Source organism: Hemiscyllium ocellatum, chromosome 26 (genome assembly GCF_020745735.1).
Source record: "Hemiscyllium ocellatum isolate sHemOce1 chromosome 26, sHemOce1.pat.X.cur, whole genome shotgun sequence".
Taxonomy (NCBI): domain Eukaryota; kingdom Metazoa; phylum Chordata; class Chondrichthyes; order Orectolobiformes; family Hemiscylliidae; genus Hemiscyllium; species Hemiscyllium ocellatum.
In genome coordinates, this window is record NC_083426.1 from 7,823,926 (window position 1) to 7,843,740 (window position 19,815).

General features: G+C 44.4%; 1 protein-coding gene across 1 annotated transcript in view; it reads left to right on the forward strand.

The window, feature by feature from the left end:
* The first annotated feature begins 16,917 nt into the window (after positions 1–16,917).
* The window catches only part of nuak2 (NUAK family, SNF1-like kinase, 2), a 42,426-nt gene continuing 39,528 nt past the window's right edge, over positions 16,918–19,815 (forward strand). The window contains exon 1 of the mRNA XM_060845312.1: positions 16,918–17,517. Coding sequence (XP_060701295.1) covers positions 17,254–17,517 — 264 coding nt within the window. The 5' untranslated portion in view covers positions 16,918–17,253. The remainder of the gene's footprint in view (positions 17,518–19,815) is intronic.

The window sequence follows — 19,815 nt, forward strand, 5'->3', positions numbered from 1 at the left end:
ATACTTCTAAGAAGTTAAACATTAGTTAGTGAGGACAAGAGGAGTTGGGACTCAGTGAGTAGCAATTGCACGTCTCGTTGCTGGATAGTCATGCATTCAAGCCCCACTCCAGAGACAACTGTGTATGATCTGGTCACACTGCAGGACTGCTGCACTGCCAGAGGCATTGTTTTACAAAACAGAAATCAATCCAAGGACCATGTCTTGTCCTCCCATTGTATGGAGGTGCCGGCGTTGAATTGAGGTGGGCAAGGTTGGAAGTCACACCTTACCAGGTCACCTGATGAAGGAGCAGCACTTAGAAAGCCTGTGATTTCAAATAAACCTGTTGGACGGTAACCTGGTGTGGTGTGACTTCTGACCTTGCCCTCCCAGTGTAAATGAGTTAGCACATGGCTATATTTTGAAGAAAAGCAGAGGTGTTCACCTACACAATCTTTATTCCCTCAACCAATGTGAATAAAACAAATTGGTCATAATCACGTGGGTATTTGTGAGAGCTTGCTTTGCACAAATCGTTTGGTGATTCTCCGACATTGCAACAGCGGTTACGTTTCGAAAGTACCTCAGCTATTGAAAAACACTTTGGGAGATCTTGGAGACATGAAGGGTGCTATATAAATGCTGGTGCCCATTTCTTATACAATCCCAGGCTCAATTCTACACAGAGTAGCTGTCAGCCATTTCAAATTGCAAACATAAGAACAATGAATAAATGAAGGGCTTCATTAAGTGTGCAGCTATCTTCCTCAGTAAACTTTACGAATTGTGTAGAAATTCAGATGATGATAGCTCATCATTAAGATATTTTGATTTACGGCCAAAATGTAAATGTACAGACAATTGGAGAATAGTTTACAATTCACAATCTTTTCTATGTCTCAATGAATGTGATTGTTTCTTTGTCTTTGTTTTGTGTGGGTGTATTTAGCTATCTCACTGAATAAGTCACATGATGGCTGATTAGTCCTTGCCAATAAATATACATGGATAGAGGACTAGATCTCTTTACCTTGAAATGAACATTACCCTCCCTTCCTCACAGAGCATGAATTTTAAATTATCACTCTCTTAAATAGTCAATCATTCTATTTCTACCTCAAGATAACAGAGCATGCTTTTCATTCAAGCTTGAAAATGCTAAGCCTCAACTATAGAGAGGAAAATACTCTGAATTCCTCAAAAATTATGATGCACTCTTGGCCAGTCTGTGTTGAGATTGACCCTCTATATGAGCTGTAACCTTCATCCCACGCATTCACTCTGTTCCCAATTTCCTTTATACCACTCCCAACTCTCTTCCTTCAAACATCCATTGCCTATTGTTAAAGGCTGACATGGTGTCTTTTTCGATCACTAACTTCTGGAGCAAATTCTGTCTCACAATATAGGAAATATATTGAAGGCCATTCAGTCCAATCAAGCCTAACTTTTTTTTTATTAACCCTATGTTTCTAACCAATCTGTTCAATGATTCTGTGGCTGCATAGGGTGCTGGTGAGACCACACCTGGAGTTCTGGGTGCAGTTTTGGTCTCCTTACTTAAGAAAGGCTGTACTGACACTGGAGGGGGTGCAGAGGAGGTTCATTAGGTTGATTCTGGAGTTGAGGGCGTTGGCTTATAAGGAGAGAGTGAGCAGGCTGGAACTAAATGCATTGGAATTTAGAAGTATCAGGCAGGATCTTATAGAACCATATAAAATCGGGAAGGGATTAGATAAGATAGAAGCAGAAAGGTTGTTTCCAATGGCGGGTGAAACTAGAACTAGGGGCATGGCCTCAAAATAAGGGGGATTGGATTTAGGACAGAGCTGAGGAGGAATTTCTTCACCCAAAGGGGTGTGAATCTATGGAATTCCCTGTCCAGTGAAGCAGTTGAGGCGACCTCGTTTAAAATAGATAGATTTATGAACAGCAAAGGAATGAAGGGTTATGGTGAGCGGGCAGGTAAGTGGAGCTGAGTCCATGAGAAGACCAGTTGTGATCTTATTGAATGGCAGAGGCAGGCTCAATGGGCCAGAGGGCCTACTCCTCCTCCTTATTACACACCTCTGGAGTAGGTAGGACTTGAACCCAGTCCTCCCAGTCCACAAATAGGGATGTTACCACTGTGCCACAGAAGACCTATGCCATCATTCAATAAGATAATTTTAAAACCTCAACTCCAACCTTATGCTTTGTACTCATATTGCCTAGTTCCCTCAATATCCAACAATTAACAGTTTTAATTCTAAAGACAAACAACAATTGAAAACCACAGATCTCATGAGCGGATAATTCCAAACATTCATAGCTCCAGTTTTAAAGCAACTTCCCATCTTAGACCTAAATTGCCAACTCTATATTATGGAAACCCAGCTCTCTGCCTTTGCTTTGAACCATTTTTATATTTTTAAATGTTGATATAGTCTTTGTTCCAAACATTAACATCAGGAACATATTCACAGATTCACCTCCTCCATAATACCAGGTTCTCGTGCTCTGAGTCCCACAGCCCTCGTTTTTAATCTAACATCTGTGTTCCTTGTCTGTAAATCTTTCAACAGCCTGTTTCGATCAACTCTGTCCCATCTCTTCACAAATCAAACTCCTATCAAAGTACCCTGTAATTTCTTCTGTAATAACAAAACAGTGACCTTCTTCAGAACTGTATTTTTATGAGGAACATGCATCTATCTCAAACATTACTGCATTGTTTCTTCTCCATGGTTACCAATTTTGAGACTCAATGCAGAAAACAAGAGGAGAGTTTTTCTCTCAATGAGTTGTGATCCCTGCAAAGATTCACAACATTCAAAAGGAAATTAAACAAATAACCAAAAAGGAGGCACTTGTGAATGTGAAAGAGCAGGGAAAAGTGGAACTAATGGAAATGTTGCTTCGTTGAGGGGAGCTAGTTGCATCGTGGTAATGTCACTAGATTAGTAATCAAGAGACGCATATTAATTCTCTGGGGACATGGTTTTTAATCCTGCTCCTGCAATATTGGAATTTACATCAAATCAGTTAATAAAAACGCAGAATTGAAGCAAATCTCAGAGATGGTGAATGTGAAATTATTATTGATTACTTATGAAAACCTATCTAGTTCACTAATCATAGGATCCCTATGTGTGGAAGCAGGCCATTCGGCCTATCAAGTCCATGCTGACTCTCCAAAGAGCAACCCACTCAGACTCAGCCTCCCATCCCTGTAACCCTTAGCTAATTCACTTAGCCTGCACATTTAATGTCCTTACCCAGTGAAATAACTCAAATTCTATCAGGTCCAGCTGTCATTACAATCACTACACCCTGTCCGATCTACACGTAATACCAGACGCCCAGCGATGTGGTTGACTCTAAACTGTCCTCTGAGATGGCCAAGTGAGCAACTTGATTGAAGTTCAATTAGGAATGAGTCTTGTCAGTGCTTTGTCACATCCCATGAAAGTATTTCGAAAAGTGAATATTAAGGTATGAGATCAATAACAATATTTTCTTTTAATATAAAACAAAGATCTGTGGATGCTGAAAATCTGAAACACAGAGAAATTGCTGAAGAAACTCAGCAGGTCTGGCAACACCTGTGGAGAGAAAGCAGACTTAACATTCAACTCTTCTTTGAAACAATAACTTTACTTTCTCTCCACAGATGCTGACAGACCTGCTGAGTTTCTCCAGCAGTTTTCATTTATGTCTCTCTTTCAATGTGTTGGTTGAGGGATAAATAATGTCCAGAAAGCAAGGTGAACTTCCCTGTGCTTCTCTAAAGTAGTGTCACAAGATATTGTGACAAAAAAAGCAGGCTAGGTTTTGATCCGAAGGTGCCATCAGTATCTCACGGCGAGTGTCAGCCTGGATCATAGGTTCAACTCTCCAGAATGGAATTAAACTCTTAGGATTCCAACTCTAAGGCAAGTGTGCCTGAACCATGGTAGCTAGTGAAAGGGCTTTCGGCTTTGTACAAATGTTCTGTATTATTCCAGTTAAAACAGAGCAAAACACCGAAAGGATCTGAAAGCTCTTTGATGGAACATTAGGGGTTCAGGTCAGACACAAGCATCCGGCTTGTCTTGTTATGGGATGATTGAGCACTAGGTGGCAGTGGAGAGACTCATGACCCTGGAAAGTTACTAAATTATCCTGGCAGCACTCTGAGACCAATATAGTGCATGAGTCATGACAGACACCCCCACTTTTAGCCACAATAATCCTTAAAACCAACAAACAGAATAAAATCACCCACTCCAAGTATTTTGATTAATTAAAAAAACAACCATTGGAATGCACTACAATGCTCAAAATGCTTGCACTTCAGAGTAAAGAATGGTGAGACAGCAATGCTGCAGTTTGCAAAGCTGAATACTGGTCTCTCTTGACTATTCTATCTGTAATGAGCTTCCTGCATACCCTTCCTGTACATTTTTCATCTTGCATTTTTTTTTATTTTAACAATGTATTAATCTTTGACGAGAGAGTTGGGGGGGGGGGGGGGAGGGGGTGGAGCTGGAAATTAAAAACTAAGGAACTGCAGTCCCTGAATCGAACAGATTTACAGGCCAGAAAGAGACCATTCACCTGATTTCAAACGGGTCTCCTTCCTCACCCCAAACCTAATCCTCCTCACCCCATTCCTCATCCCAAACACTCCCAGCTTCAACATCACCAGGGTGGCACAGTGGCTAGCAGAGACAGGGACTTCGGTTCGATTCCACCCTTGGGTGACTGTGTGGTGGTTTGCACTTTCTCCCCATGTCTGCGTTAGTTTCCTCCGGGTGCTCTAGTTTCCTCCCACAGTCCAAAGATGTGCAGGTTAGTTGGATTGGCAGTGCTAAATTGCTCATAGTGTTCAGAGATGTGCAGGCTGGGTGGGTTAGCCATGGGAAATGTAAGGTTACAGGGATAGGGTGGGGGGCGTGAGTCTGGACTAGATGCTGTTCGGAGGGCTGGTGTGGACCCGATGGGCTGAGTGGCCTGTTTACACACTGTAGGGATCCTATGATTCCTCATCCTCATCATTACCTTCCTCATCCTAACCTGAACCTCTCACGTCATCAGCATGTCCACAACAAATAGAAACAGGAGTAGGCCATTCAGCCCCTCGAGCGTGCTCCGCCATTCAATAGGATCACGGCTGATCCAGCATTCCTCACTTGCCCAACCTTTCCCCATAGCCCTATGTGTTTCAGCCTTAAATACACACAAGGACTCTGCCCCACATCTCTGTATGGCAAGGGGTCCCAAAGACTCACAACCGCTTGAGAGAAGAAATTCCTCTTCAGCTCAGTCTGAAATTGGTGCCCCTTTATTCTGAGTCAAGTCCTGGACTCTCCCATGAGGGAAAATAACTTCTAAGTGTTGACATTGCCATGCCCCTTAAGAATGTCCTTCTATTCCTTTTGTGTTTGTCTAATTTCATCTGAAATGTGCTTCAATTATTCATTTCAACCATTCCTATGAGAGGGAGTTCCACATTCTCATCACTCATTATGTAATGAGATTCCTTCTGAGTGACCAGCTTGATTTCTCAGTGATTATTATTTAGTTTTGCTCCTCTCAACACGTGTGAACACGGTGTCTTTTCTACAAATGTCCCCATTGCTTTAAGGATCTCTATGAAGTAATTAGTGCATCCGCCACTTCTCTTTCAAGGTTCAAACTGCTCTATCCTGTCCTGATCACCAGAAACGTAGCTCTGGTAACATCCTTGTAAATGTTAAAATGTTTCATTCCTTACATTGTCTGACTCCCTTTTACTCCTCCAGTTGCAGGCTTTTCTTTGTAGTGGTGCATTCTGAACAATGCAGGACTATCAGTGTTATCGTATCCAAATTTATAGACAGTTTGTAAGGCATTGTGTGGTTCAGCACTAATTATTACAAAGACCTGGTCCCTCTCACCTCTTTCTGTTGCTATAGTTAGCTGGTTTGGAATCTAGAGTGATATCAACAATATGGGTTCAATTCCTACACTGGCTGAGATTACCATGACGGACTCTCCTTCTCAAACTGGCTCCCCTTGCCTGAGGCATGGTGACCCTCAGGTTAAACTATTACTGATTATTTCTCTCTCTCTAATGTTAAAAATCACACAACGCCAGGTTATAGTCCAACAGATTTATTTGAAAGTACAAGCTTTTGGAGCGCTGCTCCTTCATCAGGTAACTAGTGGAGCAGGATCATAGGACACAGAATTTATAATAAAAGATCATAGTGTCATACAACTGATGAGATATAGAACATAGAACATAGAACATAGAAAAATACAGCGCAGTACAGGCCCTTCAGCCCTCGATGTTGCACCAATCCAAGCCCACCTAACCTACACTAGCCCACTTTCCTCCATATGCCTATCCAATGCCCGTTTAAATGCCCATAAAGAGGGAGAGTCCACCACTGCTACTGGCAGGGCATTCCATGAACTCACGACTCGCTGACTAAAGAATCTACTCCTAACGTCTGTCCTATATCTACCACCCCTTAATTTAAAGCTATGCCCCCTCGTAATATCTGACTCCATACGTAGAAAAAGGTTCTCATGGTCAACCCTATCTAAACCCCTAATCATCTTGTACACCTCTATCAAGTCACCCCTAAACCTTCTTCTCTCCAATGAAAACAGCGCCTGAAGATGGAGCTGATGACATCAGCTGGCCACAACAGGTTTCAGGATGTGTCTGCACAGATACTGCTGACACCACCACATTCTAGGCACAGGGATATCAGCATGTCTGCAAGACTCCCCCACATGCCCCACCCTTTCACTTTTCTAAATGTGGCGACCACTCCCCCTGTGCTGCCTTGGCCACTTCTTGCTCTCCCTCCAGTATCTTCATTTGGCTCAGCCCAGGGCATGGGGTTGGGTGAAAGTGGTTGCTTGGAAGGAAGAGAAGCCTCAGTCAGCCAAGATCTTACTGTGTGTGTAATCACGGTATGATTATATCGGCAGTGCCATCTTTGTGACAGGCAGCTGTCATTCTGTCACTGGGTCATGGCATCACTCTGCAGCACAGTGCTTTTATTGTTCCACCTGGTGGTGGCATTCACTGGCCCTTATTGAAACACAGGGAGAAAGTGAGGTCTGCAGATGCTGGTGATCAGAACTGAAAATGTGTTGCTGGAAAAGCGCAGCAGGTCAGGCAGCATCCAAGGATCAGGAAATTCGACGTTTCGGGCATACGCCCTTCATCAGGATTCCTTTTCCAGCAACACATTTTCAGCTCTTATTGAAAAACAAAACATCTCACACAGCACAGTACTCCCTTCATGCTGCACTGGACTGGTGTGCCAGCCTAAATTATATCCTCAACTCTCTGGAATGAGACTTGAACCCACAGTTTTTGGCTGCAAGTTGAGAGTGTTATGCACTGATGCCAGGTTTGAAGGACCCTCAGATAGGACACTGACCAAGATCGTGAAAAGTACCAGAGACAATCGAATTAATGAAGAACTAATGCTGAGATTAGGTCAATTTTGGATTGAAAAGCCTGCAGGTACAAGGAGCAAGGGAGGACTGGGGAGAGCCTTCTGTGCTAAGGGAAAGAACAGATTACAATAGGAGCGTAAATGATGAGTTTTCATTTCAACACATTGAGGATGGAGTGGGCAAGAAGAATGGCATGTTTGCAATATAATGCATTGCCACGGGACAGGTGGGTTTGTTTTGTGGTTGCTGAGGAATGCTTGCTTATATACAAGCGAACACAAAGAGGTGCTAATATCAACACGTCCTGACAGTTCTGTCTTTAACTAGCTCGAGTGAGGAATGGAAGGAATGCTGGTTTGTTGTGGAAACAACTTTCCCTGTTACTGTCACGGCAGGTCATGCTGTGGATAAATTTCTCTTACTGCAAGATCAGTAAGGCTGTCGATTGAGCCCTTGGTGGTCGAAGCAGAGTTAAGGAATTGGTTAGTCAATGGACGGAAAAGAGAGATGCATTAATTTTGGGAATGGAATGGTCATAAGGTGTTGGCTTGTATCAAGGACAAATAACAAATACAACTGAATGATGCCACATTGTAATTTCAATAGAATGAAGACTCTGGGGTGAATGTGCCAGTGGGGATAGAGATCCCAAGGGGTACATGAGTTACTTCGACCCCATTGCCACAGTTTTTTTTATTCCTTTAGAGGACATGGCACTGCTGGCTGGAATAACATTTCTTGCCAATTCTTAATTACTCTGAAGAAGATAGCAATAAACTGCCTTTTCGATCAACTGCAGTCCATCTAGTGCAGGGAGATCCACAACGCTGCTGGGAGGCACTTTCAGGATTTTGATTCAGTGACATTGTCAGAATAGTGAGGGGCTTGAAGGGGAATTTGCAGATGGTAGTGTTTCCATGTATTGGATGCCCTTGTCCTTCTTGATGGGAGATGGTCGTGGGCTTGGAAGATGCTGACTAAGGGGTTTGATGAGTTGCTGCTGGAGATGGGACACACTGCTGCTGCTCTGTGTCGCTGATGGAGGGAGTGCATGTTTTTAGATGTGATGCCAATCAGAGCTGAAAATGTGTTGCTGGAAAAGCGCAGCAGGTCAGGCAGCATCCAAGGAGCAGGAGAATTGACGTTTCGGGCATGATCCCTTCTTCAGCAAACGTCGATTCTCCTGCTCCTTGGATGCTGCCTGACCTGCTGCGCTTTTCCAGTAACACATTTTCAGCTCTGATCTCCAGCATCTGCAGTCCTCACTTTCTCCTGTGATGCCAATCAAGCAGGTGTCAAGCTTCTTGAATGTTGTTGGAGCTGTGCCCACCTACGGCAATGGGGAGTGTTGCATTGCACTCCTGACTTGTGCCTTTTAGATGGTGGAAAAGATGTAGGGAGTCAGAAGGTGATCTGCTTTCCACAGGATTCCTAGCCTCTGACCTGCTCTTGTAACCACTGTATTTATATGACTAGTTTGGTTGGTATTCTGGTCAATGATCACACCAGGATGTTGATAGTGGGGGGGGTTTAGTGATGTTAATACCATTGACCATCAAGCATTGATGGTTAGATTCTCCCCTGTTGGACTCTGACATTTGTGTGGCATGAATACTACTTGCCATTTGTCAGCCCAAACTAGCATGTCCACAGGTGGGGACTTCCAAACTGGTCACCTTCACCCTCATTGTCATATTAAAGGGTGGCTTACAGGCTTCCCATACTCCCCATCAGGGGCCCCTCCACGAGCTGTGAATAATGCCAAGATTGTGAGCACAGTGGTACTGCAACATGGAGGCGCCTCATTTGCCAGCATGGAAAAGATGAAACTAAGGTAATGGGGTCAGAGGGAAACCTAGAAAGGAAAGTGGGCTGCAGCCTTACAGCGCCCTGGCCCAGTGATTGGAAGTCCTTTCCCTGGCCTGGTCATAGTGAGGCTGCCTCAACTGAGCCTGGTGCATCAGCAAACCACAGGCTGTCTCCAAAATTCATTTGCAGGGTGTGGGTCTTACTCTCAGGGATCCTAACCCCTAACCCTGCCTCACTTTGCCATTGAGAAGGTTGTACCAAAAGCCTTCTTACCGCGGTCCAGTGCTATTGGTGCACCCACAGTGCTGTAGGTGGGACATTCCGGTTTCACCCAGCGACAGGTCCAACTCACGAGGGGATGTGGCTCGACACACCGAGTTTGGTAAATTATCGCTGGTGCGAAAGGTCCTTAATTGCGCTAATTGGCTGCATTCCCACATGAGTCAGGCAGCAAACCTGGCTTATCCATCTTTGGATAAATCCCTCCAAGGTAAGAATGTGTTACACAATGCCCTCCTTTCTCCTCAAATTCCAATTTAATGTCATGTCACCATTAGATCCTCAATCAATTCAAATCTTTGCTGATACATTTTGTAATCTTTGTTGGTGTCCTGCTCTTTAAATCTTCAGGTTCACTTCAGACCTAAGCTTAGTGGATAGAACCCTCACCTCACAGTCAAAGTGCTACGCGTTCAGGTCTGGCTCCAGAAACCTGAGCATATAATTTAGGCTGACACTTCAGTGCTTGCAGCACGAAGGGAGTGCTATACTGCCTGAGGTGTCATTTTGCATTTACATAGAACCTTTCACATCTTTAGGTCATCGCAAAAGGATTTACGACCGTTGAATTTGTTCTGAAGTGTTGTAGGAAGCACAGCAACCAATTTTCACACAGAAACCTCCCAAAAATGGCAATAAGGTAATGACCAAACAAACTATTTCAGTGACAAAAACAAAAATCGCTGGAAAAACTCAGTAGGTCAGGCAGCATCAGTGGAGACAAAGCAGAGTTAACATTTCAGGTCCTGCGATCCCCCTTCAGAACTGATTTAGCTGGAAGATGTTTGGCATATGTGCTTGAGATAGTGTGGGAGAAGGGAAGGAATAAACAGTAGACAGAGATGGAGAGCAGAGAGAGAGAAAAACACAGCTGGGCAGTCAAAGGAAGAGGTAAAGGTCAGTACGGGAGAATCAATAGCTGGCATGGTGGCTCAGTGCTGCCTCACAGCACCAGGGACCCAGGTTCGGATACTAGCCTTGGGTGACAATCTGTGTGGAGTTTGCACATTTTCCGCGTGTCTGTGTGGGTTTCCTTTCAGTGCTCCAGTTTCCTCCCACAGTCCAAAGGTATGCAGATTAAGTGACTTGGCCGCGATAAATTGACCACAGTGGTCAGGGATGCGTAGATTAGGTGCATTGGTCAGGGTAAATGTAAAGTAATAGGGTAGGGGAATGGGTTTGAGTGGTGGTACTCTTCGGAGAGTTGGTGTGGACTTGTTGGGCTTAATGATCCTATAATTCCATGATGTTAATGGGGAGCTGATAATGGGTTGTTCGTGGTAGCAGCCCATCGATGACAAGGTTTGGTGTGTGCGGGCTGGGATAAGGATATGGAGAAAGGTGTCTCAAGCCCTAAAGTTGTTGAACTTGATGTTGAATCCAGAAAGCTGCAGGATACCCAAGTGGATAGGCTTGTGCTGACCTTCCCTGGAACACTGCAATAAGCCTAAGACAGAGATGTTGACCAGGGAACATGTTGAAGTGGCAGACAACAGGAAATTCAAGGTCACTTCTAAGGATAGAAAGTCAATGTTCTGAAAAGTAGCTCCCCGAGCCTGTTATTTGTCTCCCTAGGGTACGGGAGACCACACTGTGAGCAGTGAATAGAGCAGACAAGATTAAATAAAGTGCAGGTAAATCGCTGCTTCCCTGTAGGTGTGTCTAGAGCCATGGATGATAGGGAGGGAGGAAGTAAAGGGGTAGGTATTGCACTCATCATGATGGCATGGGGGTGAAGGGAGATGCTGGGAGTTGAGGACGAGTGCCCCAGGGTTTCCTGCGGAAGGTGGACAAGGAAGAGGAGGGGAATATATGCCTGGTGGTGGCATCCTATAGGAGGTGGCACAAATGGCATTGTGGGAGGGAAGACAGGGACTGAGGGCTGAAGTACAGGAGATGTGCAGACCAGGTGGATTGGCCATGCTAAATTGCCCATTGTGTTCAGGAGTGTGTAGGTTAGGTGTGTTATGTATAGGTAAATGTAGAGCAATAAGGTAGGGGTCTGAGTGGGTTATTCTTCAGACGATCAGTGTGGACTTGTTGGGCCGAATGGCTTGTTTCCACACTGTAAAGATTCTATAATAACTCAACAATTCTTCCTCAAATCACACTGCTACCTACTATTTTCTTGGCTCACTCTTCCTCAAAATCTGTCTCAATTAGGAAAATCACCTGAACTTTCTACACAGTAGGAACATGGCAAGCAGAAAGTGCTTGCAAAAAAGGCACAATGGAGGAGAGTTCAGGGCATTCTTGGCCTTTGACCCTGAGAGACAATTGATGTCAGGCAACCCTTGACCCCAAAGAATTACATCATTGGGACTGCACGGTCAAGGAAACACAAGACAGACAGTCTCTTACCCTGACATCACTGTTTATTTTAAAAAGATCTGTCACCAGTTCCTGAAAGAAACTTACCACAGGGAGAAATCACTGCAGGACAGCACATAGCAAAAGCAAATAAATCAGCATTAAAATAGATGAGCAGGATTCTTTTTTCTGAGGAAATGGAGATTTTGGCCTTTAAAAGGAAATATACTTGCCTTTAAATAGAGATTGTGTACAACATAGAAACACCTGAGAGAAGAACATATTTGGCTGCATTGAGGGGGTCATGGTGGTGTAGTGATATTGTCACTGGATCAATAACCTAAAGGCAGGCTAATACACTCTGAGCCATCAGTTCAAATCCCACCACAGCAGCTGGAGGAATTTAAATTCAATGAATAAAAGTTCTAACTGAGTGGTTTTTACTGGTGCGGTGATAGTGTCCCTACCAGGAGGCCTAGGTTCAAGTCCCACCTGCTCCAGATGTGTGTCATAATATGTCTGAAGTTGTTGATTAGGAATATCTAAAATCTGGAATCGAATGCTCCCAGTGATGGTGACCATGACAACTATTGATTATCAGGCAAAACACACCAGGTTCACTGATGCTGTTTAAGGAAAGAAATCTGCCATCCTTACCCAGTCTGGCCTGCACGTATCCAGGCCTACTGCTCTCTGAAATGACCCAGCAAGACATCTGGTTCAAGAACAACTATATATGGACAACAAATGCTGGCCTTGCTATTGATACATACATTCTCTAAAAAAGAACAAAGAAAAGGCATATTCCAATGTGCACGGCAGCCATACTCCATGGCAACATCTCCCAGTTAACAACGGGTTGAGGAGGAAAGGACTCAGGAGAGAAATCCATTGCCTTCGAGACGCTGATTGCTTGGGACCTTACAAATACTGCCTGAGGGACAGATTCCCAGACAGTCAGAATGAAAAGATTGAAAAAGATAGGAAGAGTAAAAGAAACGTAAGAAAGAAAGGATTTGCAGCCAATTAAGTGTAGCCACTGCTGTATTGCAAGAAACACAGTAGCCACTTTGTACTCAGCAAGCTCCCACAAACAGAAATGTGATAAAGACATGATTATCTGTTTAACTGATGTTAGTGGAGGGATAAATATTGTCTTGTAGTCTGGGGAGAACTCTCCAGCTCTTCATCAAAGCAGTACCATGGGATATCTTTCACCCACCTGAAAGGACAGACAGATCCTCAGATTTATTACCTCCCTCTGAAAGATGACACCTCCGATAATGCAGTGGAGTGTCAGCCTGGATTATGTGCTAAAGTCTCTGAATGGGACTCGGATCCTCCCGATAATAACAGGCATATGTGCTCGTAGGCTAAGAGAAGCTGATAGCTGAAAATGTGTTGCTGGAAAAGCGCAGCAGGTCAGGCAGCGTCCAAGGAGCAGGAGATTCGACGTTTCGGGCATTCCTGAAGAAGGGCTCATGCCCGAAACATCGAATTTCCTGCTCCTTGGATGCTGCCTGACCTGCTGCGCTTTTCCAGCAACACATTTTCAGCTCTGATCTCCAGCATCTGCAGACCTCACTTTCTTCCCTAAGAGAAGCTGGTAAGCAAGCAACAATGGTACTGGAGAGTGCAAGTACTGGGGAAATCCATGCTACAATATAATGATGTATGGTATTTATTGTATAGCATTGCTGAATATATGTCTTCCTCATACAAGGAATTTTACCAGGGACTTTACTGGTTTTGATTATGAGCTCTTTGTTTTTCAGTGATTGCGTCACTGATGATTAATTACAGGCACCATGTCAATCAAACAGACTCAGGAAAGCAAAACAATGCTGAATTCCTGATGTCGCTATGTGACTGGAAGTCACCCAGGCGCTTCCCGTCGATGTCTGCTGGAGTCACTGTGTTCATATTTAAACTGAAAATCAATTTCAGGGAAAACAAAACCTTCCGAAATCCCATTTGGTTTCCCACTGAATTCTTTAGTGGAACAGAAAGTCCAGATAAAATATTAAATTTGTCACCCTCCCCCCGCCCCACCCCAACCTCCTGACAGCTCTGGTGAGATCACCTCTCTTAGCACAGGTCTGCGATCTATCTTACGATCTTCCTGCTCTGTCAGTCTGGTTCATTTCCACATCAGTGCATTTAAGAACTTAACAACAATTAAATACGTAACTGACGAGTAAATTGAGGCTTTACATTTGGACAAGGTTACATTCATTGCAACAACAGAAGCCCATTCAAAACTCAAAAGTCAATTCTGCCATTCAGCTACTTCAGGTTTTGCCCGAAATGTCGATTTCGCTGCTCGTTGGATGCTGCCTGAACTGCTGTGCTCTTCCAGCACCACTGATCCAGAACCATGCCTGATTATCGCCTCAACCTGATTTACCGTAACTGGCTTTGCTCCAAAATCCTTGATATCTTATTTATCCAAAACCGATCTATTTTGGTGCAGAAAAATTAAACTGACTGCCTTCCCCAGACTCTCGAGCGCTCCTACACCTGTCATTTTGGGGGGCGGGGGGGGGGCGGAAAAACAGTCTACTTCTCTTTGGGAACCTTTTGGTTTCTCATTATTTAAGCCTTTCTGTAAGCTGCAGAATTGTCTTATCCCCAAGGGCCAATCCTTCCAATATTTTACCACTGTGTCACTTTTAGGATCTTGTGAATTTGTACTGCCCCAAAATTAACACAAGCAAAAGAAAACCTTGCGATTCGCCAAATAATGAAATGGTAGCAATTGTGTAGATTAGCTAGTTAATATTTGTGGTTATTGTTTGCTCAGAAAACATAATTGTTTTTGGACCTTGTACAGCCATTGTCCCTGGGTTGGAATGTTTCCAGTCCTTGACTGACCCAGACTGCTGACCATGCTTGTGGTCGTTTGGATCGCTGCACCTCCTAGTGGGCAGATCAAGACTTACAGTGACAGAGGCAGTTGGTTCAGTGCCTCATAATCAAAGGGACAGGAGACAATTAGTTATCGTCTACATCACCACACACACACACACACACACACGGCTAGAAAGTCATCAAAGAAGGGCCAGACTCAGACTCCACTGCAATGTCGTCTAAGTGGAAAAGCTGTCATTCCCATTTTGATTTAAATTCCCATTTTGATGTTCCCTAGCCAGGGAACGAAACGTTTGCAGCAAAAACTTCCAGCTCGGCGAGCAGAACCACAACCATTTTGATTTTGCAGGGCAACAATTATCAGGGTGGATGCTGAAAGGATGTTTCCTCTTGTGGGGAAAAAAAACTAAGTTAGAGCGCGCAGTTTAAAAATAAGAGGTCTCCCCTTGGAGAGGGAGATGAGGATTTTTTTCCCTCCGAGATTAGATAGCGAAAAAGATTTCTTTCATCTAATGGTGTCAGGATCATTAAATATTTTTAATTTGGAGGTAGTTTATTGACTGACAAGGGCAGATTCTGATTTCCAGCATCTGCCGCCCCTCACTTTTGCCGAGTCTATGGTTGCTGGTGCGTGGCAGAAATGCGAATTAAGAGTATGATGCTGGAAAAGCACAGCAGGTCAGGCAGCATCCGAGGAGCAGGAGAAGCGATGTTTCGGGCCGGAGTCCTTCATCAGGAATGAAGCAGAAATGTGAAATTGAGTGCACAGGCAGACCAGCTTTGGTCTTGTGGAATGGTACAACAGACTAAGCAGAGCTGAATGAGCTGCTCCCAAATCACAGAGATGTGGAGCCACCAAGTTTCGGGAGAGACAGAATGGGTAAGGAGACATTGCCCTCTGCACGACATTGCAAATCATTCATGTAAAAAAAGACACAGCTTTCGGTATTTTCAATATATTTACGGGGTTGGCCAAATGGCTGTAGAAACGTTCGCCACGAGACCACCATCTCCATGCGAGGTGTAGGTCACTCATTTTCGTTAGAAACTCAATACAGCGATTAGAAACAGAAACCGATTATGTTGTCAGGTGATCCGGGGAATTCTTTCCGAATTGCTAATCCTCTCCAGAGCTGTTGTTTCTCAGTTGGGGCATTTTAGCTTCCTTATACAAATGTTGTTGACATCGCTTTTCAATTGTTTATAATTCCCTGAAGAAAGGCTGATGTAATCGTGTCCCACAATTCCGACCGCCAGGCCACCTTGATATCAATTCTAATAAAAGGATCTCGACCTCGACTCAGTTTATCTGCAGATCTTGACCTGAGATATTGGGAATTTCTGGCAGTTGCAGTTTTTATTTTAAACACTCTCTGAATTTTACATGAATGTTAATGTAATGAGATTGGCCTGGTTACCCTGCTGGTTGACAAGTCCAGTCTGTTTGGATTGAACGGGTATTCTGATTAGTCTATTCCTGAGATGCTGCCTGGCCTGCTGTGCTTTGACCAGCAACACATTTTCAGCGGGTATTCTGATTAGCTGACCCCAGTCTGGGTACAGGGAAGGGATGGGAAGTTACCTGAATATTTCTAGGTAAAAACAATGAATGCTGGAAACCAGATTCTGGATTATTGGTGCTGGAAGAGCACAGCAGTTTAGGCAGCATCCAAGGAGCAGTAGTGAATATTTCTAGGCTGAGTGAAGGAACTAAGAGAATGTAGAACTGTTGTCACTTCCCAAAATCCCCTTGTTTCTGTCTCTCTAGCCTGCAGACTGACGAGTGGACTAGAAACATGAAGCGCCTGGCAACCAGACTTTCTCACAGTCGGGGTGGGCGAGTGGGGAATCTCTTCTGGAGTTTGCACGTTCTCCCCGTGTCTGCGTGGGTTTCCTCCGGGTGCTCCGGTTTCCTCCCACAGTCACAAAGATGTGCGGGTCAGGTGAATTGGCCATGCTAAATTGCCCATAGTGTTAGGTAAGGGGTAAATGTAGGGGTATGGGTGGGTTGCACTTCGGCGGGTCGGTGTGGACTTGTTGGGCCGAAGGGCCTGTTTCCACACTGTAAGTCTAATCTAAAAAAAACAGGGACAACTTGTCGTTCAGTTGGTTCAAAAGCGAAAGAAGGGAAGAGGTTTTTTTTGGTAATGATTGTATGATTGGCTAGAGAGCCGTGACGTTGGGAGGTGGTGGTAGCTGTGACGTTTATGTGGGCGGGATTATGCTAATGAGCGAACTGCTGAAGGTTCCACACGCGACTGGGATCTGGATTGTTGTAACAGTGTTCGAGACAGAGGAACGTAGAGAGGGATACAGTGTAACAGTTAAAGATACAGTGTAACCTAGAGAGGGATACATTGTAGCAGACATTGGTTACAGTGTATTCATTGCACCTCGACAATAAGAGAATAGTCATTGTAAATATGGATGACTTTATTTACCAGCAAGCTTTGATTTTCTGAAATTGCACCGTTTCTTTCTCTCTCTTCCACTCCTGTTTCAGCCTCCCGATACTTTTCTATCCCTCATTCACATCCCAGTGCTTGCTTTCTCTCTCTCTCTCTCTCTCTCTTCCTGATGGATCCAGCGTCTCCGTGTCCGAGCCGGGGCTCGGCTCCAGGCGCTGCCTGCCCTCTGTCTCCGGGTGGCGGTAGGGATCCGGGATCCTCTCCGCTGGCCTCCCGCTGCTGCTCCTCCTCGCAGACTCCGGAGCTGAAACGCCAGGCAGTGAAGAGGCACCACCACAAACACAACCTGAGACACCGCTATGAGTTCCGGGAAACCCTGGGCAAAGGCACCTACGGCAAAGTGAAAAAAGCAGTCGACAGATCCGGCCGAGTGGTGAGAAAGGAATAATTTGCAAATCATTTAAAATTGTTGCCAAGTGAAGCTCTGCTTTCTTTTCTGTGTGCTGGGTGGGTTAAAGGCGATTTTGGGAGGTTTTGGTGGAAGATGCTAGCGGCCAGCAGCTATTCCCCAAACAAAATGAGCTCCTCCAAAGCCGGCGCCTTATCGTGAATATTCCCGACCCCAGGCTGCTGCTGGCTGTATCGCACTTTTTTTTTGACAGCTATGGGACATAGTACGGTTAACCCAGGGCGGAGGTATTCATAGAGTCATAGAGATGTACAGCATGGAAACAGACCCTTCGGTCCAACCCGTCCATGCCGACCAGATATCCCAACCCAATCTAGTCCCACCTGCCAACACCCGGCCCATATCCCTCCAAACCCTTCCTGTTCATATACCCATCCAAATGCCTCTTAAATGTTGCAATTGTACCACCCTGCACCACATCCTCTGGCAGCTCATTCCATACATGTACCAAGTTGCCCGTAGGTCTATTATATCTTTCCCCTCTCACCCTAAACCTATGTCCTCTAGTTCTGGACTCCCTGACCTCAGGGAAAAGACTTTGCCTATTTACCCTATCCATTTCCCTCATAATTTTGTAAATCTCTATAAGGTCACCCCTCAGCCTCCGACGCTCCAGGGAAAACAGGCACAGTCTGTTCAGCCTTTCCCTATAGCTCAAATCCTCCAACCCCGGCAACATCCTTGTAAATCTTTTCTGAACCCTTTCAAGTTCCACCACATCTTTCTGATAGGAAGGAGACCAGAATTGCTCGCAAAATTCCAACAGCGGCCTAACCAATGTCCTGTACAGCCGTTACATGACCTCCCAACTCCTGTACTCAATACTCACTTGCTCCAGTTTCCCTGTAGACTTTGTTTTTTAAACCAAATGTTCATGGTGGAATATGTATGTCAGAACAAATATTTCCAGTCATTATGAGTTTGTTTTTCACTGTAACTGGCCCAGCTATTCTGAATTGAATATGGATTGTGTAACTTTTAATTAAAAGCTCACAATCTGCCTGAACACGCTGTCGTTGAAATGATCTCATGGCATTATTTCCAATGTTATCACAATAGCTGATGGTTGTGGCAAGCTCTATCTGCAGAGTAACTGCTGGTGAATTCAAGTATTAATCCCACTTCCTCCATGCACCTTCTCCTCAACATCTGTCTGCAAAAGGTAATCCAGCCTCCCGGTCAGTTAGGGTGCCGATAGGTCAAATGCCATGCTTATATTGCAGGGGGATTTCTTTATTGAGAGGTGCAGTTCACTCGTTAACCTGGTCATGGACAGAAACCCCTCTTCCCCAAAGTTTAACAGGAAAGCCTAAATGTTGGCCGTACACTGACTGCAGATTGTTACCATGTCCTAATATTGACTCTCTTTCTGCAACCCAATGCTGCCCTGCTATCTGGCCAAGTTGAGAAGTTTGGGAGATTCCCTATGAACTTCTATAATGTTCTCATCAGGAATCCCCTTATTCTTTTGGGTTCCCCAAAAATTTTATATTGGAAGATGTGGAGATATCTCCTCCACCCCTCAAAAGAAAAGGGTGTGACACTGAATTTCAATTTTAAAAAAAGACTTGCTGGTTAGGTATAGTCTGCATTGTCATGAGAACAATGGTAGGGGTCAATGGATTGGAGGTCCAGGCTGACCCAGATAAAACTCCAGGGGTTAGGTAACCACCTGTTTCCTTTCAGAGAAAGCAGGTTAGTCCCCAGTAGTCACGGGCAGATTTATTAAAGGCAGCCAGTCTGTCTTTCTATTTTCTTCCTTCCTGTGACCATGCTACCCTTATCAGTTAGCTTTCCTTTGATTCAAAAGGAATCAGTGGTTGGTTGCAATTTTTGCAGGAGGTTTTGAAAGGAGAGAAATAATGGGCTGAAGTTGAACACCCATCTGAAGATGGGCCTGGCTTGCCCCACAACGTGATTAGTAAAGAGTCATTTCCGAGTTGCCCAAGGTGTTTTACTGAGACAGCGCAGTGGATATGTGAAGCATGATAGCATTTATAAGATGGAATACATGGGTAGGAGGTGATGGCATAGTGGTATTGTCACTGGACTAATCTAGAGTCCCAGTCTAATGCTGTGGGACAGCAGTTCAAATCTCACTATGGAACCTGGTGGAATTCAAAACTTAAGTCTGGAGTTGAAATCTTATCTCAGTAATCTTGACAATGAAGATCAATGTCATTTGTTATAGAGTCATATGTTTCTAAAAACAAAAATCTGGTTCACTGATGTCCTTCAGGGAAGGAAATTTTGGTGCTGGAA